Source organism: Lissotriton helveticus, chromosome 11, assembly GCF_964261635.1.
Source record: "Lissotriton helveticus chromosome 11, aLisHel1.1, whole genome shotgun sequence".
Taxonomy (NCBI): Eukaryota; Metazoa; Chordata; class Amphibia; order Caudata; family Salamandridae; genus Lissotriton; species Lissotriton helveticus.
In genome coordinates, this window is record NC_136072.1 from 925,099,350 (window position 1) to 925,122,276 (window position 22,927).

The window sequence follows — 22,927 nt, forward strand, 5'->3', positions numbered from 1 at the left end:
CAGATTGAGGTGGTAGACGCAAACTCTCCTGACATATTAGCGTTAAAAATTACCACATGTGAAGAGAAAAAACTCCTCCTAATAAATGTCTATAATAGACCAATATCTTTATCCAAAGAATCACCCACACTAGCCAAAATAGACTTTCTTCTAAGTAGATTAGATGGTAAAGAGGATTACGTCATTCTGGCTGGTGACCTAAAGTGCAATTACAAACCAGTCCTGGGGCTCAGTGACATTTTCGAAGATGAGGACCAAGCTAACAAAATCCCAGCACTGGAGAATGTCAAACCGGTCAAGTGTTCTGTTTTGGCAGTCCAAATAACAAAATTATGTGCGGAGTATTGTCTCAGGGCCTGTAATGGACGGCTTCCGTCTGATAGTCTGAAAAGACCAACCTTCAGTAGAAATAATTACAAGAGCAATTTAGATTTCGTGATTGTTTCTATTCCCATTTGGTCGAGTATCCTGGACCTCGAGGTAAAGGACAGGCTAGAAAGCGATCACTTTCCCCTGAACCTTTTAATAGAAGCTTCCTTGTTTCAGGGAGTGGCGGGCACACTATCAGCAGATGCAAATAATGGAGATAACGTTGAGATACACATCAGTAATAGCAGACGAGTACTCAAATGGCCATTTATATTGGACCATGGCGAGATTCTCGCTGATATATATACACTTTTTGCAGGGACCTTTGGTTCATACATAGGTTCCATAGTAGATGAGGAAAATCCTACTTATTTTATGTCACTCCACAAATTTTTTTTAAAGATTTAAAAATGTTAGTCACTAAAATGCCCAAGAAAAACCAACAAAAGACACAGAATCTGTCCCACAGTAAACCATGGTATGATAGAATCTGTAGGGAATCTAAAAGGGCGCTTTTATCAGCTATTAAATCTAAGACACTATCTGATATAAAAATAGCAAGGAATAATTACAAGACAGTACAAAAGGCTTCCAAAAAAGCCTGGGAGGAAGACAAATGGGCTGACATGCTGCTAGCTGTTAAAACAAATGATAGCGTAGGTTTTTGGAGGTTAGTGGCTAATGGGAACCATGTAGGGAGAGTGGTCAAGGACGTCTACTTGGACGAGCTAACATGGGTCAACCACTTTACTAACCTCTATAAAAAGTATGATGATGCCCAATCCGATGTGGATGTCCCATGCTTCGAACACCCCACTGATTGCCTGGACTTTACACTAGGCGAAACAGAGTTGGCAATTAACCTAGTTAAGACTGGCAAAGCTCCAGGCCTAGATAAGATCCCTGGGGACTTATACAAACATGATTTAAAAGTATGGGCACCATATATAAACTACTTGTGTAATAGGTTATCCCTTAGCTTAGATTTCCCCGAAAGTTGGAGGGGAGCTGAAATTGTTTTAATTTTCAAAAAAGGGGATCGGATGGACCCCTCTAATTACCGGCCAATCAGCCTGATGGACATTCTCCAGAAAATCTACTCACGACATATCTTAATTCGTGTCAGCGACTGGATGGAGGAGAATGCAATATTAACCAAATTCCAAGCTGGTTTCCGATGTAAAGTAAGCACAATAGATCAGATATTTAGATTCTGCTGCCTTTATTGGAAATATGTACATATCAAAAAGGGACATCTATACGTTGCTTTCGTTGATCTGAGAGCAGCGTTCGATTTAGTGCCACGCAATCTTTTATGGAAAACATTGAGCGTAGTAGGGTTGCCAAATAGTCTATTGGTCCAGATAAAAGAGCTGCACGAAGGGAATTTTGCGAAAATCCGATGGGGCCCAAGTGGGGAACTGACCCAAAAAATTCCCATCGAGCGTGGCGTTCGCCAAGGCTGTGTAATGGCCCCTACACTTTTTTCCCTTTTCGTGAATGACATCCCTACACATCTAGAGGGATGCACAAATGATTCACCAAAATTGAATGGAGAAAGGGTAACATCACTATTATTTGCGGATGACACTATTTTGATTTCCCAAACCCAGAAAGGTCTCCAGGCACTACTTAATTCTTTTAGTGATTATTGTAGTAAGAAAGGACTGGAAATAAATGGGAAAAAGACAAAATGTATGACCCTCAATCCACCAAAAACTAATAAAGGCTGTTTAACACTGAATGGCGTTAAACTAGTATCGGTCTCACATTTTTCATATTTAGGGGTTACTTTAGACTCTAACTTTTCCTGGAGAGCCCAAATGGAAAAAAGCAAGCTGGCATTCACTCAGAATGTAAAGCCAATACTTAGGAAACAAAGTTTGAGTACTAGTAAAGCAGTGTCCCCGGTAGTTGAGCTTTTTAAATTCAAGGTTCAACCAGCAGCGTTGTACGGTGCAGAAATTTGGGGACCAGGGTCAAAGGATACTTTCTGTGTCCTGGACAATAATTTTATGAGAAGTCTGGTAACGGTCCCAAGAGGCACTCCTTTAGTGCCCCTTCAACTGGATTTAAATGTCAAAAGAACTGACCATTACACCATAATTCGCCCATTGATGTTATGGGTTAGACTGTGGCGGGTGCCTGAATTGCATGACTACAGAGATGGTCTAAAAGAAATCATGGGGTTTGATAATTCAAAAACCATCCCATGGCTAAAACATGTTAAAATTTGGCTTACCAAAATAGGTTTAAAACACTTTTGGGAGAACCCAGAACATCTACCGTCTAACCCAAAACTAATTTTAAAAAGGGCCTTTTGGAGTTTCATGGTTAACATGGCAATAAATGTTCCGGTTGCTGGAACTTTAGTAACAAATTTTCTCAGTTTCAAGGATGAGCCACTCTTTGAGACTTTTCTTGATGAGATAGAGCCCCCACTTGCCAAAACCCTATTTTTAAAACTAAGATATGGTAATCTTCTGATCAAAACAACTTTGGCACGTTGGTCACGGAGGCCTAATGCTCCACCCCTAGTGGCTGATGAAATTTGTGCTATGTGTGATTGTAGCCAGATTGAAAATGAGATTCACATCTTCTTTTTCTGCCCCACCTATGCATTGGCTAGAATAAGATGGATTAAACCACTATGCCTATTGTTAGGCCTGAGATCATGTAACCAGGCCCTGAGAATACTTAAAACAAACACAAATCAAACAATAATATTTAGTGTTAGTCGATTCTTACACTCAATCTTTTTCCTAAGGAAACAAAAGGGACAACAGCTATAAATGAAGTATATCCTTAAGAATAGAACCAGAATGTGCCCTAGTAATTATAGGGGGATCTTCAGTACTTATAAACAGTTGTGCTTAAATTTATTTGTATTAAGAAATGTATTTTTACTGATGTTTTTTAAATTCTTCTCGACAAAAATGTTTATTTTAATGTAATGAATTGTGTTGGGACTCTTTTATGGCATTTCATGCCGAAATAAAGAATTTAAACGAAACGAGAAGGGCAGACAATCTTGGTTTTAATTAACAAACAGTTTAATACGTTTTTTAAACGTTTCTGGTTTTATGTAATTTATTTTTATTGTGACTCAACTGATGAAATTGTGCTTTTATGATCTGTTTGTACATAGATCAAATAAAGATTTGAATTGACATAACACATCCACTCTCCTGGACTTCTTAAAAATGTTATTTAAAGTGTTCTTAAAAAGACAGCACTTGTGGAATGATAGAAGAAACTAATCAGAGAGGTGGTAAAAGGGCTTCTGTTTCGCGGTTAGGACAAATACCTGATTGAGGGGCTAAAACAAATAAAGACAGCGAATAGAGAGAAAGCAAATGTGAGTGACAAAACGTAATGGTAAGGAGTGGGTGTGATTAATTTATAGGTAAACTTTCAGCATGTCCCCAATATGGCTTTGCAACCAGACAGTGGTGTTGTCTGGTAGGCTTCGACCTGAAAATTGGTTAGGTTCTTCCAACACTACAGCTGCTTTTAAAAAAAAATATTTTACTTTATTTATGAAGTTTATCGGGAATAAAGCCATAGTACCATGTACATTCTAAGCCACCATCAGTACTTCATATTACTTGTACATTACTATAGGACAGTCAGTACCTATCCAAGGGCGACATCTAAACATGGCGACACATAAATAACAGTGACAGAAGATCCGGGACAGGTGAGTTACAACAAGCAACGTGCAGTGTGTGCGGTGTAGCATGCCATGGGAGTGGGACCCAGAGCAGGGCAGGGGGAGAACAGACTGGTGCAGGTTCACGTGTAGCTCGCTAGCAAAGAATCACTTGGTGCAGCGGGAGGGGAACAGGGGACCCCTCGAATAAAGCAGTGGCGATTCGTAGAGCTCTCAGTCATCTAGTGGTTGTCCCTACAGGGTGTTGCTGGCTTCTCAGAGAGGCGAGGAATGTAACAGCTGGTTCTCAAATACAGGCAGGTCGGGATGCGTAATGCATGAGGTCCCATTATTGCTCCATCTGCTCGTGACAGTATGCTACATCAGATATCCAGTCCCGTAAGGAGTAGGGACCGAGGCCTTACTGCAATGCACCGCCACTCTGCGTTTAGCTAAGAGGAGCAGCATTGCCCCGAGTCAGCGGGAGGCAAAAGGGATATCATGGACCGAGCCCAGCAGCACAGCCAGGGGCAACCAGGTACCTCAAAGTCTGTAATACATTGAAAGGTGTCAAATATATGGGAGCTGTATGCAGAATCCGTGTGCATTCCCAAGCAATGTACATGAACCATGCATCTGTCATGCTGCATCTCTCATAGCAGGTGTCCTTAATGAGGCCCATCCTGTGAAGCATCACAGGAATGGGGTAAAATCTGTATACAAATGTGATGTGGACGTCGGTCTGGAAGCAGCAATCTTTCCACTGTTTCTCTGGGAACGGCGGGGTAAGTTTGCTTTCCATTCCAGCTGAGCCCGTGGGGTGCATACAGGGGTATCAGTCTGCATGGGGGCGTAACCATTAATAATAAGTTTCTTAGGGGGCTGAGATTGAAGCACCCTCTCCAGTGTGACCAATGAGGCAGGTGTCCATAGGAAGGAGTCGTCCAACGTTCTGCAAGTGGCCCTAAGTCTGTAGTATAGGAATGAGTCGAGAAGCGTACTGTGCGGGTGCTCTGTGCTGCATTGCGGTTGGATTAAGTGTCCAGAACCCCAAGCATAGTCAGTTAAAGGTGTTTTAGTTGGTGGCAGACCCCACACTGCCGTCATGGGCATCGCCGGTTTTGTAATATAGCAATCCCCGCTGCAAACATGGAGGGGAGCCCGGCCTGCTCCCTCAGTTGGACCCAGGCCCATACAGTGCATCTAGTGGTATGACTAGCTCACCTGGGGCTTTGAGCAGGGGAGCAAATGATAGCGTTAAGTGGGCATGATGCAACGTTGTCTGTTTCAATAGTGACATTTGGTTGGAATGGTGCCAGAAGTGAGCAAATTGTGCCTGGGCTCATTAAATTATAATTCCAATTCGGAAGTGCACAGGCTTCCATGAACATAGGGAAGGGCAAGTACTTCCCAGGAGAGCCTGGGTAGTATGCTTTCCCAGACGAGACTGAAGACGTAAGAGGGGAGGAAACACAAAAAGTGTCTGGAGAGGGGAGTTGGCAAATTAGCAAACAAGTAAAAGAATTTAGGGAGGACAATAATTTTTGTGAAGGCTATCCACCCTGCATTGGAAAGGGCAGTTTGGTCCATATGGGCATCCTCTCCACAAGCCACAGGAGTGCTCTGCGTTAGATGTGGTGTATGACGTCTTACAAGTCTCTTCAGTCCACACTCCAAGATACTTAATTGTGTATTCTACCCACCTAAGTGGGCATTTAAGCTCAAAAGCAGTCATGGCTCATGTGAGTTGGAAGATAACTGATTTGGACTAGTTAGCAGGAACGCCCTCTAGGTGTCTAAATCATATGAATTAATGTAGAGTCAGGGCAGTGTTTTTGAGAGGGGATTCCAGACCTTGAGTGTGACATCATCAGCGTAGATACAGATGATCAACCGTCTGGTTGTGAAGTTTAATCCCTTATCGGAGTGGTGTTGGCAAAGCTTGGCAGCAAATCGTTCCATAGCAATTGCGAACACTAGGTGAGACAGGGGACACCCCTATCTGGCTCCTCTCTTTATGTGGATGGGTGATGACATGCCTTCGCTTATATGGAGTCTAGCAGTGAGCTGCACTTGCTTGAAGATGGCAGGAAGGAGAGGGAGGAGTCTAGCGACTATCAATTTGGCCAATGTTTTACTGTCCATATTGATCATGGACAAGAGTCTGTACGAGTGGCGGCTGTTGGATGGGTTATCAGGTTTTAGGATCGTGACTATTGGTGCCTCAAGAAAGGGATGGCGATAGGCATCCTGCTTCCCTGGCTTCTTCATACATGGCCGGGAAATATGGGGCCAAGATATGGGAACTATAATACTCTGCTAGTAGGATATTATGATGAAGAGGGTTTAAAATAGTGAAATATCGATTCTAAACTAAGTGATCATTCTTCTGATCCTCTATTGGTTTTATTGTTTTATTACCCTGTGACAGATCTCTTGCCATTGAAGTATACCTCCCCTGTTGGGATTCTACTCCGAAATAGAAACAGCACCATTGACTAGGTCTTACTTCCAGTGAACACTTTCTAAGTCCCATGGTTTCTTATCTTCTCTGTTTGTCAGTCAAAATGTCTTTGGTAGTGAGTTAAACGCTTCATCTTCTGGCTCACTGTCAACACCCAAGTCGCTTTTCAGAACACTGGTGTGGAAGGGTAAAGTTATAATGTTTATTTGTAATGGATAGTCTGTGCACTTTCCCACAGGAAAAAAAAGCTGCAGAAAACCTACACTATATAGGCTTGGTATTCTGATGTTAGTAGGAAGGTTGCTGTATGGCAGATGGACTGCAGATGAGTTGTTTCTGACAGGAAAGCCAGTAGTGGGTCTATGGTCAGAAACAAAGCAGCCTCATCTCCTGTAAATGGGGCTGCAAACGTGGGACAGTACATATCCCATATCTGCCACACTCTGGACGATCATTTAAGAGTCCCGTAACTGATTAATTTTTGTAAGACTCAGACTTTTAATAGAAAAAATATACTTCCTACCAAGGGGACACCTGTTTAGGTGGTTATGGAAATACTGGCTGTGAACTGAGTTACAGAGATAAAATATCGAGAAGGTCCCTCAGAGAAGACCAGTCTGGCATACAGGGCACAGTTGCTGGGGGAGAAAATCCCATCTGACAAGGTCATAACTAAGACTAAGAAAGACATTCTTTATGACTTGAAGAAAGTCAGCTCCTCTGATGAAGACAAGAGAAGTCAACAGAATTACCTGAGGACAGCTCGTAACACAAGGGCATGGAAGAGGTGATTTGGTAGTATTTGGTTAGGTTGAGGGGTGGAACTTGTGGACTGGCAGAAACTACATTGGGCAGCAGAGTGCTGACCGCAAGAAGATCTGCAAGAACTTTAGCACGTCCAATAGGGTCGTTGGGGTATGTAGAAGTAGGGTCTGAAGTGGACAAAAGATGAACTTGGATTCTCCGATAAGTTGCTACTACTAGTCTCTATTTCTATGTTATATTTGGTTTGATTGTGAAAGTTGCAGGGTGAGGATAATTGTAGCTGAGGTCTAGCAATCCTATGTGTACACAGGACATATTTAATGCAAGGCAAGAAAGAGGGTGCTGGGATGCACCTTTATGGTTTACTATGTGGGACCCAACCAGAGGCATACCACGGCTGCCATGGGGCCTTATGCAGGAAACAGGTCCTATCTATGGGTAGGTTAATAAAAGACAAGCTTGTTGACAGCAATAGGCTTCTCACGCGATTGGACCCCAGTTTTGCTGCACTAATCACAGCTATGCCTCTGTAGGCACATTCTACTCTTCAACATAGAAGAACATAACATAATGATATTGCAATGTGAAGCTTGTTAAGTGCTCACCTTGACTATGCCAATACATTAGTGCATCTTGCTGTTTTTTTGCCTATATAACACCAAACTTTTGTCAAACAGTTAAGAAAAATGCTTTGGGAGTTGGTGTACTAAAGTTACCTTGTGGGGCCTCTCTTTAGCTTTTAAATGCCTTCACAGTAATTTACCTGGTAATAAGAACATTGCAACCAACCAACCAGAATTTTCCCGATTTTGCAAACTACGTTTGTAGGACAGAGAGACAGATTCTTTCCTGTTTGGCATCTGCGACTATTGAGAAATCGCCATCAATGCTTCATTCAGTATATATTTACATCTGGTGCTTGAAACGTATCTATTTTAAAATACTGGTTGTTTGTAAGCCGTGTCCTCCATCTGGTGGCAGCATCAAAAGTAGTTAATTTTGGAGCTCGTCACCATGTTTCTAAAACATAAGCGTAAAGGTGTAGCTCAGGTGTGGCTTACACCCACCCGAGCGTGATGGCGTCCTGAGCTGAGAGCTCCGCGTCCGTGCTTCCTTTATTAGTCCCTACTCGTGCGTCTAGATCGGTGCTAGCATCAGAGGCCGGACCTATCATTATATGGACATGATGCTTGTTCTTGCTCCTTTTGGACAGCAACATTTTTAGGTCTCGCGCCTAGCGTTGTAGTGCGCAGCATTGCTCATGCAGCGAGAGACTTCATGTAGGGGCTTTTAAAATCTGCCCTCACACTCGCACACGCTCGTGCGTGTGCTTTTTCTTTTGTCCCACACTATTGGCCTTTGCCTGCGTCTTTTTAACAAACACAGCACACAATTGGCCAAAGGCAACAGGGACGGCCGCCATGTGGTTTAAATTATCGTGCCCAGACACGGGCGCAATAATTGAAACTAGATGTCTCGCACCACTCGCGGGCTTGTTCTTTTTTGGATCCATTTCACAGGGAAGCAACTAAATGAAAAATGGAAAGAGAGGTTGTGAACCGTTTCTTCAAGTCACGGTTTTCAGTAATTCTTGCATGGTGCTTTTTTTATTATCTGTTTGTAAGAAAGGGGAGCGACCCTACTGCCCAAGAGACAGGGTACCACAGGTGAAATCAAAGTAAAGACTCTTGGGAATGCCCAAAGGTTCTCAAATAGCCTGTAGTCTCAAGAACAACCCAACATCCAGTTATACAGTGGAGACACAATCCGTCCGCCCAAAATAAAAATGATGGACCCTATCCAACAATTATAATACACACAATGATAAACAACAACATTTTTTATACCAAAAATATATTTATTAAAAACAGTTTCCTAACTTTCTATAGCTAAGGCAATCCTACAAATTAATCACAATTACAGTCATAACTTTAAAAACCAGAATATCACATATTTTATCCGAGAGTCACAAAAATAAAAGTGTGAACACAATCACAACATCATAGTTTGGTTATTACACATGGAATTCATATCATCAATACGTTCAAATGTCTATCAATACGATCCTATGTTGGGCATTAACACGTTCCTTGGATATAACCGTGTGATTTAGACAAAAGTGTCAACGCTTTTCGGTGGTGCTTGATTGTTAAAAACCACCTTCTTCAAGACACAAGTAATATTTGTCTCTCTTATACTGTATAAACAATAAAAACACCAATTCCACACATGCAGTGTGTTCTATAGCTGTGTAGCTTACTTTATGGATATATGGGACCATTCGGAACTCAATCAGTTGAAATCTTATTCAAAACCAGTGAGATCCAAATTCTACGGGATGCCTCGGTCTCAATCAACCAAAAATGGAGCAAGAGCCTTGTTTTTTTTTATATAGCTCCAATACCAAGATAACGGCAATGGAAGAATCACCCTTCCATACAAATAATAAACCATGTAGGGGTGCTCATGATGGTCCTTGTTCCTCCAGAGTAAGGGTAGGAAATCTCTGACCCGGTTGTTCAGAAAAGGTGAATAAACCTGAAACTTCTTTTCCAATAGACAGAGTTAGTCCCAGGTATCCCATGCCGTCGCTTCTATTATCAGCACGACTGAATGTGAATCAGACCATCTCGCTACCAACCTTCTCTCCAAATCCCTCTACTCCTGCTGAGAGGGCTCTTCATTCATCAGACCTGAAGAGGGTTTTAAAATTTTACTTGGACAGGTCTAAATCTATTAGAAGGCTGATCAAATACGGTTCGATCGGGTCAGGTTTTCCAGCCTCTATACGTTCCATCTCCAGTTGTCAGCTAGCACAAAAGCCTCCTTGGTCTAGACCAAAAGCGCATTCCACTGGGTGAAAAGCAACAACTGCTGCATTCTTTAACAATGTACCAATTTCCGAGATCTGTAAAGCAGCTACTTGGAGATCTATATATAAATATACAAGGCATTATTGTCTTGATTTTGACACCAGAGGATAACCAAGTAGGTCAGGCCTCTTTGAGGAATCTGTTCCACTGCTGATTTATTCTGCTTGTTGATTTGGGTCATTCTTTTCCATGTGCCTGCAGGTGGAGGATGGGCTTGCTATTCTATTCAGTGCTTATGACTATTGATGAGGATTCCCTGGAAGAGAAGGATAAGTTACTGACCTGTAATGCTGGTTCTCTTACAGGGTATCATCATCAAAGTCATAAGCAATCCACCTGCCTCCCCAGGTAAATGAGAATGTTGTGTTGTTAAGCGATATCTTTGTGCCCTGACCTTCGGGTCTCCGCAAAGAACAACTGACTTAACTGTCACCCCTGAGGCATGATGGGAAGCTAGGGGTCATGGCTGCCTTAAAGGCACGGTGCCAGTTTTTTGTACAATTGCTTTTGTTTGCTATGTTATTGATTTACAATGCAGCCTGTAGGCTAACAATGTCTGCTTTCTTAGCAGTTTTTTCATGAGTATTACTCATTAAAAAGAGTTCAAGTGACACATGCCCTCCTGTGGTCTATATATACATTATGTGTCTGCAAAAGCAGTGTTTTATTATTGCATTGTTTAGCCTCCTATATGTGGGCTGCATTGGTATGGAAAAAATGATATATGTATATAGAGCTGTATATAGCTCCACGTGGGCTGGTGGGAGGAACATGTCCTCAGGGTCCAACATGCAAGAGCATGGAATAACCATATTGAGCAGTACTGGAGGTATATAGATGATGTATTCATCATGTGGTGTGGGGATGTACACCAAGCAATGGCGTTTGTTAGTGACATCAATAAAAATGAGTTAAATCTTAAATTCACCGCAGAGTATAGAGACAAATAAAACGAATTTCCTTGATGTTCAAGTCCAAATATTGGATGGCAAAATTGAAACCAGCCTCCATAGGAAAAGTACATCAGGAAACACTATACTTCCCACAGAAAGCTTCCATCCTCAACATACAATAGCCAGTATCCCCTATGGGGAATTTTTAAGAATTCACAGGGCATGTAGCGCAGTGGAGGCAAGGCAACATCACCAACAGGAGGCAAAGATCAGACTTATGGCGAGGGGCTATAAATCAGAACGTCTAGATATAGCAATGGCTAAAGCTAACTCATTAGACCGCCCATCCCTGTTGGACCCTGACAGAATCTCCATTACTACCATAGAAAAGCAAAACAGTGTAGATCAGATTAGACTGATTACTGGCTATAGCAGACAAGCGAAAGCCATACCCAGGATAATCAAAAGGGAATGGCCCATTATTCTGACTGATCAAGTTCTCAGGGATGTAATACCAAAAAATCCCACCATCATTTTCAGAAGAGCTTATTCAATGAGAAATGAATTAGTAACTAGCAGTCCTGAAACAAGACATACAAGCAACTGGTTAACCCCACAAAAGTTTTTTTTTAAATGCAGCTCTTGCAGAGCCTGCAAATTTGGGGTGAACACCACATCATATTTGACTCCTTTCTCTGATGTCCCTGTTTTCCTTAGAGCCCATTACACCTGCCGCACAGATTTTGCTGTATATATACTGCGATGCAGCTGTAATCTGTTATATGTGGGAAGTACGAAACTAGGCACACATGCGAGTATTGCAACATTTACGAGCCATAGTTAATTCAGATCCGGCATATCCGGTGGCTCGGCATTTCAAGAGCACCCATAACAATGATCCGAGCCATTTGCAATACTTTGTGATCGATGCTGTAGCACCTAGTAAGAAGGGAGGTAACAGGGAGAAGAGTCTGAGACAACTAGAGTCGAAATATATTGTTAATCTAAACAGCAAGGCACCAGCGGGTTTGAACATTGGGGAAGATTTACACAATTTCTTATAAGTACCCATTAAGCTAGTGTATGTCTCTAAGTACCCACCATAATCTAATCTTCATATCACCAGTGATATTCTAAACATATAGTCGAGCAGTTTGTTGCCGTTCAGGTAATAATATGCTGCAATATGTTTTGAATTTTGTTACAGTTCCACTGTCCTTTCATCCCTCGGGGGGTTTCCCCCTTCTGCAACACAATAGGCAATTCATACTTAGCAGTGACCGGCTGGTCACTGCAGTGTTAGGTTAAGCAGTTCTCATCAGCATTTTAAAATAGAAAAAACATTTCTGCACATAAGCACTTTTTAGATCACATTAGGGTGACCCACAGGGTGACGCCATAATAGCAACGCATTGAATATTTACATAATTAAGACTTGCTAATGTTATACTATATAAACGCTCAGGGTATTTTGTATAATGTAAGAAATTCCAATGCACAGTGTTTTCTGCATTTTCAATTACGGTATTTGTACAGATATATTGTTGGGGAAACATATTGACACATGTCAGATATAATGACGCATGGATTCACAATTGAGGACCCGTTGAGCTTAATGTATTTGTACATTGGATTTGCATAGTGTATTTGCACATTGCATTTTTGCACGTTTTCTTGAAACTATACATAATATATGAATTATATAGGCCTCTGTGCTTTCAGAACAGTTGTTAGTATGTTCCCAAATATTTACCTCGTTTTTAGATTTGAGCAGCCCTGGTTTATACACCAAATATGAACTGGTCCTTAAGAATGTGTAAATATATGAATTAGAGTTAGTATTAATTTTAACTTCAACCAAATGGGAAGTTTGCACAAACAAATGTATTGATCATATAATTTGAGTTTCTTTGTAAACTTTGCAAATAAGATTTTATACTAAAGATGGACTATGCTCAGGGTATAAATAAGACCCGACGGGTAGGGCATGTATGCTCATCACTGTGTAAATATAGCTAATTTAATCAGCACTGTTCACTACTACAGCACTAATATATGACAAATAACTAACAGAGGCAACATGACAAGATGGCGATGCCTGATAGCGTGTATCTGCAGTGTAACATTCAGTCCACTTTCTATATCTATATTGTTGCGTTTGTGTTTGGCGCCACTGGGGGATTTAAAGTACACTGCTTTTAGCCTCCCGTTTGTCAAGTGAGCAAGGACACAGTCTCGTGTCCGAAACGCGTCTTGGAGGCATGCACCGTTCCACGCATTTATATGAAAAAAATGAAAAAATAAATATGATTTTGGCGTAAAAGCTGAGTCCGTGTTCCTGTTTTAAGTGCCCCAAGGCACTGGGAAGTGGAGGAGTTGAGATATATATATATATATATATATATATATATATATATATATATATATATATATATATATATATATATGTTTTCATATATATTTTTTATTATATCCGGGGTCGCTGCATATGGGCGGGAATATTCAGTGCTTATGACTTTGATGAGGATACCCTGGAAGAGAAGCCAATATTATGGCAAGCTATCCTTAACTTCACCCTGGTAAGTTAGTGCCCAAGTCACCTAGGAAAGCCTAAAAAATGAAAGAAACTGGTGCATGCGGTTCTCTTTGTTATTCATATGTTATATTTGGAAATGTGAACCAGGGCAGGTCTTTAAAATTTCCCTATGACCCCCCCTCCCACTGTTTGTTGTAGTACCCTGGAAGAGAACCAGGATTACAGGTGAGTAACTTATCCTTATCGTGCTCGGAGGTAAGTATAAGACTTACAAGGTTGAGGTTTTGGGGTTAGGACCAAGGTTCCCCATGGTCCAAGTGGACACTCTAGTTACACCATCAGCGGCACTGAGGCGGCCGGGTGCACAGTGCAGGGGCCCAACATCAGCTAATGGGCTAAGGGGGGCCTTTGGGTGAAGTCTGCTGGCAAGTAGGCCACTTGAGTGTCGGAGCAAAGCTCCTAAGGTTGCGGTCGGCACTGCAGGGGTCACCGACCAACACAAAAACTGCACCGCCAGCGGCACCGAGGCGACCAGGTGCAGGAGGTAAAGCGGACATCGTGGTCCCTGGGCTTCCCAGTGGAGACCGTCGGTTTCGGAAAGCTGCAGGCTCAGTCTGGGGGACTTCTTGGAGGCGACCAACGACTGGAAAGGCGACTGGGAATCTGGGAGGATGCTTGGACATCGTTGGTTGGGCCACCCAGGGACGGAATGGTGTTGAGAGCTGGGGTGTTTTTGGCGTTTGTTTCTTTAGGCTGCGATCGGTCGTGGTCGGCGTCAGTCAGACAGACGCGGTCGGACTTCCTAGACTGCTTCGGTCAAGGTCGCGGTCGGTGGGACCCTTCAAGTAAAGGCTGCAGGTTTAGTTTTGAAGCTTGCGGGAGGACAGGGGGTCACCGGATCTCAACTTACGATCATCGGGGGGGACAGCTTTGGAGTACAGGCCACTCGACCTTGGGCCATGGCGGCCGGGTGCAGAGTGGTGCAGGATCGTGGAGTCCGGACTCTGACGGTTTAGTCTTTGGCTTGAGCAAATCCTGTGCTCACGCGAGACAGAGTCAGTTAATTGAGTGCAGGGCTGGTCCTTCAGGCTCTGGGGGTCTGTTGCTGCGAGACAAGCTGGTTTCTTTGCTGTAGGCAGGTCGTGGTTGGGCAGGCCGGTAGGGCTGGGGCCAAGTAGGTTGGTGTCCTCGGTTTCGTCCTGGTTCAGCACCCCTCTTCGGTCCTTCTTCTTTCTTCCTCGAATCTGAGGAGGCAAGGTTCAGGGTCGCCCCTAAATTCTAAATTTAGGGGTGTGAAAGGAGTGTGCAGGTTGGGACCAATGAGTCCCTTCCTTGGGGTGGGTACACCCCCTAATATGCCACCCTCGAATGGGAGGGGGCATGAGCCTCTTCCTAATTGGCTGAGTCCCCTCATCTTCAAGATGGAGGGGACTGAGATGTGTGCTTCACTTCACTTCCTTCACCTGAGGGGTAGGGTTGGCAACGGTGAGCACACGTCTCTTCCTAACTTGGATTTCCTGCCGATTCTCCCGCCCAAGTGGGGGTCAGAACCGGTTGGAGCCAGTTTCTGGTGGCTGCAAAATGCAAGGGCAGCGTCCTAAGGTGGCAGGTATTTGAAGCTTCCCCTTTCGTAGGTGCAGCCCATCCTGTGGGAGGAGGCATGACACATCTACCCAGGATGGGCATTGTTTCTTGACCCAGAGAGCATAGGCCCTCTACCCAGGGGTCCAGGAACCTGTCTGGTCGTGGCGTTGGTGGGCAGCCATTCAGGAGCCACACCGGGTCTGGTCGGTTTTCAGGGGGCATCTCTAAGATGCCCTCTGAGCGCATTTTATATTAAATCCCATAGTGGCATCAGTGTGGGTTTTAATGTGCTGAGAAGTTTGCTACCAAACTTCCCAGTTTTTAGTAAAGCCATTATGGAGCTGTGGAGTTCGTAGTAACTAAATCCCAGACCATATACTCTTTGCGGCTTTATTACACTTACAATGTCTATGACTGGACTTAGACACTGAAGGGGTACAGGGCTCATGTCTCCGTAACCTCACCTTAGGGCTAGTGCACCCTGCTAGGTGGGTGACTTATCTAGGCCTTAGGCAGTAGATTACAGGCATGGTCCGCAGGGGTGTGTTTCATGTCAACTCTTCACTTTTCTCTGCAATAAACCATGCAGCCTCCTGTGGCAGAGTGAATATGTTAAGGAGCAGGGTCCCTACGGGTGGCACAATGGGTGCTGCAGCCTTCAGAAGTCTTCCTTGGCCACAATGCACTTGGTACCCATGGTACCTTTTACAAGGGGCTTACCTATGGCCAGTAATGTGCCAATTGTGGATACAAAGGTACAATTTTGGGAAAGAACTAAGGTCTTGGGAACCTGATTGGCAGGGACCCAGGGCACATCAAGTCGGGCTCCATCAGATGTCAGGCATAAATGAGGGGTAGCCATGCAAAGAAGGTGCACTTTTCTACACGCACCATTTTTCATGTTGCCATAGTAAAACATGAAAACACTTTTAAAAAAATGTTTTTTTTCAACTTGCTTCATCATATGAGTGTAAAAATGAACAGATTGGCAGTAGGGAAAGAAAAAGTTGCATCACCTTACTCTACACGTAGATCCCAATAGATCACTCAAATTTTAGTTGCCCACCTCTTTTAGTCCACCGCCAAAGGACCATAAACATTGAATTTAAATACAAGCAAATAGAGAGGCAACAAAGCAAATATCTTTCAAAATGCTATATCACGCTAAAGAAATGAAAATGTCCTTCAATGATGTCAAGCAGATGATTCCTTTAATACATCCTGGAAATGTTCTTGACGCAAGATGGTCAAATTCAATATTCACATTCAATATTCACCGTGCAGCCAACGCGTTTCGCCCAAATGGGGCTTCCTCAGAGCATCCAATATGGTCCAACCAATAAAGTCTTTACTGCGTCAAGAACATTTCCAGGATATATTAAAGGAATCATCTGCTTGACATCATTGAAGGACATTTTCATTTCTTTAGCGTGATATAGCATTTTGAAAGATATTTGCTTTGTCGCCTCTCTATTTGCTTGTATTTAGATCATATGAGTGTAAACTGCACTACTGAATTTATGTTGACAGATCAGAAATTCTATGGGCCTGGCTCTCAGCAGCTACTGTAGTAAGTAAACAGGGGTATTCATCAGAAATTCTATGGGCCTGGCTCTCAGCAGCTACTGTAGTAAGTAAACAGTGGTCTTCCGAATACTGTTTTCATTCTGCTTTTGGCACTGCCTTTGCGATCTCTGAAGCCTGGTCGCAAAGGCTGGACGGGGGGTCACAATGGGCAAGCCAGGGATCGCTGTTGCGATGCCTGGGAGATTCCAAAATTAAGTCCATATTGGAAGGTATGAAATAACATGAGGGTGGAGAGTCTTAGCATGCAATTGTAGAAAGGTAATAGTCATGCCTGGAATATAAACTGTTAAATGAATATCTTGTTGCTTGCTAATTTCAGTTATTCGCGCTAACAAAAAAACTGTTTAGAATTCATTCAGCACGGGATTGTAGACAACATGTATAGCCATGCCTCTTAAAGACGAGTCTTAGTTATGTTTTGTATGCTACTTGTCCTTTACAGACTGTCCTCCCAGCTTTTTCCAAAAGTTTTTTCACAGCATCAGGCATTGAGCCAGACTTTGAAGGCGCATTTATTTTGTCAAACTGTATTCTAAAGGTTCTCTGAAACTTGGCATGCATAAACGAACGTTTCTATACCTTTGCTAAACAGTGCATGGTTTATTGATAGAAGATCTGGATTTAATGTCTCATAGTCAAGAGGCTTAAGTTTGAACTGTCTCTTTTATAGATCTCTGCTTGAAAATTCTAAGAGAAGATAAGAATTGTCCAGGCTCATTGCAGGTTGTCCGATGGTAAGTAAGTGACAGGATGGAGTAGAGCTAGCACTAGGTGGAAATGGCATGGGTTTGTGTCATAAGGGTTTACACAAATGAACAGGCACTGTCAAAGCCAATAGGTCTGGTGCTGGCTGCTGACCTTTTGGCTTAAACCAATGTTTATTTATATTTTGGTTGTAATTTTTTTCGGGGATGAAGGCATTTATTGTATGAAAACAATCATTGTCTGAAAGCCTTTATACACACACATCTATATATACATATAGCAATACCTAGATCTATCTATCTATCTATCTAAATATATATATATATATATATATATATATATATATATATATATATATATATATATGTTCATACAAATTGCCTGTGGCATGAGAGGCACACTGCAGGGCTCTCCTCTCCGGGCTACCGGGCTACAGCGTCTCAGCGCGCTTCCCCACGTGCAATGAGTAATTTGCCCGACGCGTTTCTGGGGGACTCCACCCCCGTCATCAGGGGCTTTTACCAAGTAATCCTCGGTGTGCTTCACTTAATTTATGGGCGTTTTTATTGCAAGCAAATCCCTAGGCATGCATGTGGCCAGATAGAGTTATGGGATTTGTAGTCCATAGTGAGGAAAACACCTCGTTTGTCTTGGATCAATAAAATGTCAATTGAAAACCTTGAGTAGGCTTGCTTTTCGTGCTTTGGCGCGCTGATATACCATGACGAGTCCTGCGCTTCTTTACCTCCAAGTAGTTTGGTTGTGAAGCTTCATCCTGCCGCTCCTCGTTTCACAGCGGCAAGCGATGGTGCCATCGCCTGCTGCTCTGTAATGAGGAGCGGCAGGATGAAGCTCAAAGCATCCAAACTTCTTGGCTGTAACAGGAGCGCAGGACTCGTCATTTTAATAACAGCGCGCCAAAGCACAAAAAGCAAGCCTACTCAAGGCATCAAATTGAAGCACCATTCACCCAAGATTATCGAGGTGTATTCTTCACCACGGACTACAAATCCCATAATTCCAACTCAACAGGCCACATGCTTGCCTATGATTTGCCTGATAGAAAATGTCCATAAATCACGTGAATTACATCGAGATTTGACTGGAAGCAGCCCCTGATGACGGGGGTGGAGTCCCCCAGAAACGCGTCGGGCACATTACTCCTTGCAACGTGCAGAAGCGCGCTGTGACATTTCAGCCCGGAGAGGAGAGCCCTGCAGTGTGCCTCTCATGTCACAGGCATCTTGTTTGAACATTTCTACGCGGCAGCCTGGCCGCGGAGAGGGCACCATCGCCTGCTGCTCTGTAATGAGGAGCGGCAGGATGAAGCTCAAAGCATCCAAACTTCTTGGCTGTAACAGGAGCGCAGGACTCGTCATTTTAATAACAGCGCGCCAAAGCACAAAAAGCAAGCCTACTCAAGGCATCAAATTGAAGCACCATTCACCCAAGATTATCTAGGTGTATTCTTCACCACGGACTACAAATCCCATAATTCCAACTCAACAGGCCACATGCTTGCCTATGGATTTGCCTGATAGAAAATGTCCATAAATCACGTGAATTACATCGAGATTTGACTGGAAGCAGCCCCTGATGACGGGGGTGGAGTCCCCCAGAAACGCTTCGGGCACATTACTCCTTGCAACGTGCAGAAGCGCGCTGTGACATTTCAGCCCGGAGAGGAGAGCCCTGCAGTGTGCCTCTCATGTCACAGGCATCTTGTTTGAACATTTCTACGCGGCAGCCTGGCCGCGGAGAGGGCACCATCGCCTGCTGCTCTGTAATGAGGAGCGGCAGGATGAAGCTCAAAGCATCCAAACTTCTTGGCTGTAACAGGAGCGCAGGACTCGTCATTTTAATAACAGCGCGCCAAAGCACAAAAAGCAAGCCTACTCAAGGCATCAAATTGAAGCACCATTCACCCAAGATTATCGAGGTGTATTCTTCACCAAGGACTACAAATCCCATAATTCCAACTCAACAGGCCACATGCTTGCCTATGGATTTGCCTGATAGAAAATGTCCATAAATCACGTGAATTACATCGAGATTTGACTGGAAGCAGCCCCTGATGACGGGGGTGGAGTCCCCCAGAAACGCGTCGGGCACATTACTCCTTGCAACGTGCAGAAGCGCGCTGTGACATTTCAGCCCGGAGAGGAGAGCCCTGCAGTGTGCCTCTCATGTCACAGGCATCTTGTTTGAACATATATATATATATATATATATATGCACACACACACACACACACACATTGCAACAGTAGACCCTCCTGGCACTGAGGTGAGTACTGCGCTTATGTGTACACGGTGCTAGAGCAGAATGCCATATCGTACAGTCAAGTAAGTCAGTAGCCTAAATGAGCTCTCCCTATGGCCCCTGCTGTATACTGTGGCGGGTGGAGACAAATTATGAATAACAATACCATAGGCCAGTGGATGAAGACATGTGGAGCCTATATATCTTTATTGAAAGAAAAAAGGTCTTGGCAAACGCCAGACCGAAAAATGAAGTTTACACTTGACTATATGCAATGGTGTGAAAATAGAAACTAATTCCAAACATAGTAATTGCAAAATTTTAGACCTGCAATAATGCCTTCATTGTTGAGCATCTCTTGTGATATCAGGGGAGAAGAAAATTATTACTGAACAGCCAGTACACCTGTGCAGTGTCATGACCCAAATGTCAATAAGTTGGGGATATTAAGGCCAGTCCCTCCTCCTCCCTCTGTGTGTCTGTTCTGTCGCTATGCTATGCTTCACGCATAGGGTAAAGGAAATGCTCAGAAAGAGAGTGAGATACCTGCTCCTTCATATGGTTGGTTGGAAGACCCAAACTGGAAGGACAGGACCAAAGTTCATGACAGTGTTTGGGCAACAATTAAGATCCAGCGACATCCCCACCAGAAGGAAAAGACCACAATAAGCAATGACGCACTGCTGTTAGATAATGTGAACTAACCAATGGTATTTCAATATGAGCAGGTGAACTGTAATTAGCTTAGATTTGCAGGAAATCCTGCCCAAGAGACCAAGTAGCAGATGAGAACACTGCAGCACTGGTAAGGAGGAAATCTGTTGGTAGGGAAACAAAACTAAGCATTACATGGTAAGTAAAAAACTCACTGAAGGATTAAGGACCTAAGGAGACAAAAGTGATGGAGGCAAGATGGGATGCTAACTAAAAGCATGAGCGAAGGAGTCATAACAACCGCTGTTGCACGGTTCCCGCTTGTGCACATAGTAGGACTTTATACCGACCTGCCTCTGTTGTCCGGGAAATGCTACTCGTTGCAGTCTGCTCTAATGTGTTGGTGCACTGTAGTAGATCTGTTCGTGCTGGAAGTGTTTGCCCTGTCTGTGTGTGTCTGTCTTTTCCATTGCTCTTTTCTCCATCTTGTCCATGTTTGATGTTGCTGGGGTATTATGTAAGCTAATGAATCCGGTGACCTGACATTCAAGCCGTTCTGCATATGGAATGAAGTAACCCAACTGCGAGTACTCAGGACATGGAAAGTCACAAAGGAGTTCCATGACCATCGCTTAATATAGTTGACTGTCAACACACCCGTAACTTGCGTTTGGTGGTACTTTATTCCTTGTGATTTACATTCCCTCAAGCACTTTGTAGTCAGATTAAGAGATGTGGCAAAATGAAATATGCAAACTGTCAACAGTAACATCCAGTCGGTGGAATCTGAAAATCTACCATAAAGAATAGAAGCTGATGAATTAAAATTAATATAGTGGAAAGATAAATCAGTGTTGTAGAGCATTGGCTGATGTAACAAAATACGCGTTGAAACAGTTTACAAAATAATATACTTCATTGTTATAGAAAATATAAGTGTGTGTGCCTAGTTGGCTTATGGATAAAAACAGACATGTTTTTATTTATATTAAAATTGAGCAGCTTTTTTACATGTTGTAACATTTCTTTTCATTAGGTTTTTAATTTAAAGCAACTAATAACTTGTATGCGTATGCAGTCGCCTACGTTATATGATACATTAATTTCAATAGTATTGTCTTTTGGATTTATAATTAAATAACACTTCAACATTTACTACTGTAGTTCCTTCTCATCAATCACAGTATTTGGAATGTGGGTTTATTATGGCCTGTCTGAATTTGTGTAAACCACAACAACCTTCATGTTGAATGTACTGAGCATATACAGCCTATTTTGACCTGCCAGTGTCTACTTATCTTGCCTATCCCATTCTAGGGATTCAGTTGCGCAAAGGTGTGTGTGTTGAATGATTTTAGATCAGTTTAGGGGATCATTTTTAATTCCTAATCGTGCATTTCACTGGTAGATAATTTGTATGAATTTGCATGTGGGCTGCATTCATTGCCACATATTCATGCCAGAAGTGAATAAGCATAAATGATTGAGAGGTAGACAATGATTTATGTATCTAATTATTTTACCTGAGAGGTCTGTTCGGTGTATATGGTACAACAACATCAGTTGGATAAGCAGGGGTAATTCTATAGGAAGTTCAATGAGCCCTATTCAAGGCCTTGAAGCAGTGATCGGAAGTGCATTAATAAGTGTATGGGAACTATGATCCTGAGCCTTGTGGGGTTGGGTCGCTGTGCAAGGGTGCAGAATTGAATGCTTGGCTAAAAAGAACAATATATTCTGCAACTATGTTGTTGGTGTTTCAGGTGCAAGTAACTGCATATAAAATATCACACATCTTAACTGAAAAATAAGTGCAAGTTAAACTAATCAGGGAGAGATGCAGTATTTTGCATTGTGAAATCTCCATTGGTAAATTCTATCACTGCGGATATTGGGGTGTGTGTAATCAGAGAGACACATAATTGAATCAGGTTGGTGCAGTGGGAAATAGTGACTTGTTTTAGTAGTGATAGAAAGTACTGTGAATATGTATGACATTACACAGCACATCAGGTCACTTTACAATAAAGGGTGACCAGAATTTTAAAGCCAAAAACCGGAGCATTTCACGGAAATAGAAGAGGGACTACAGTTTTACTTTAAGCACGCGCACAGAATGATATATTTTATATACACTAAGCACAGGATTTTGAGGCTATGAGAGATTGCACCTATCCATTAGTGTCCAATTTGTATCTAGAGAATTTAGGTGCTAAGGACAGGAAATCCAAGACCCCTAGATCTCCCTAAGACTAACAAGTCTCAAACAATCAGAAAAAAGATTTGTCCAGCATTTTAAAAATTTAAGTTATGTGATGTTTAAAAAAATTTATATTGTGTGAATAATGTAAATATATATCATTTGTAGCCCTGAAGAAGTCCTTTGATGGACGAAACGCGTAGGCATCGGCTACAGTCTGTCTTTTATGAAGAAAGAATCTTTTGATGAATTTAATAAATACTTTATTACTCTTCCACTGAAGACTCGTCATTGATTGGGTCTACAATCATTGGAATACTATGCCACAATATTGTTTATTATAAATTATTATGATTATTTTGTGTAATACCATGTGTTAAAGA

General features: G+C 42.6%; 1 protein-coding gene across 6 annotated transcripts in view; it reads left to right on the top strand.

Annotated features, from left to right (window-relative positions):
• HORMAD2 (HORMA domain containing 2) overlaps nt 1–22,927 on the top strand; it is a 644,485-nt gene that overhangs the window by 243,983 nt on the left and 377,575 nt on the right. For all 6 annotated transcript variants that reach the window (XM_078667231.1, XM_078667236.1, XM_078667233.1 and 3 more), the window contains one exon: nt 17,394–17,457. In XM_078667231.1, the coding sequence (XP_078523357.1) occupies nt 17,394–17,457 (64 nt within the window). The remainder of the gene's footprint in view (nt 1–17,393; nt 17,458–22,927) is intronic.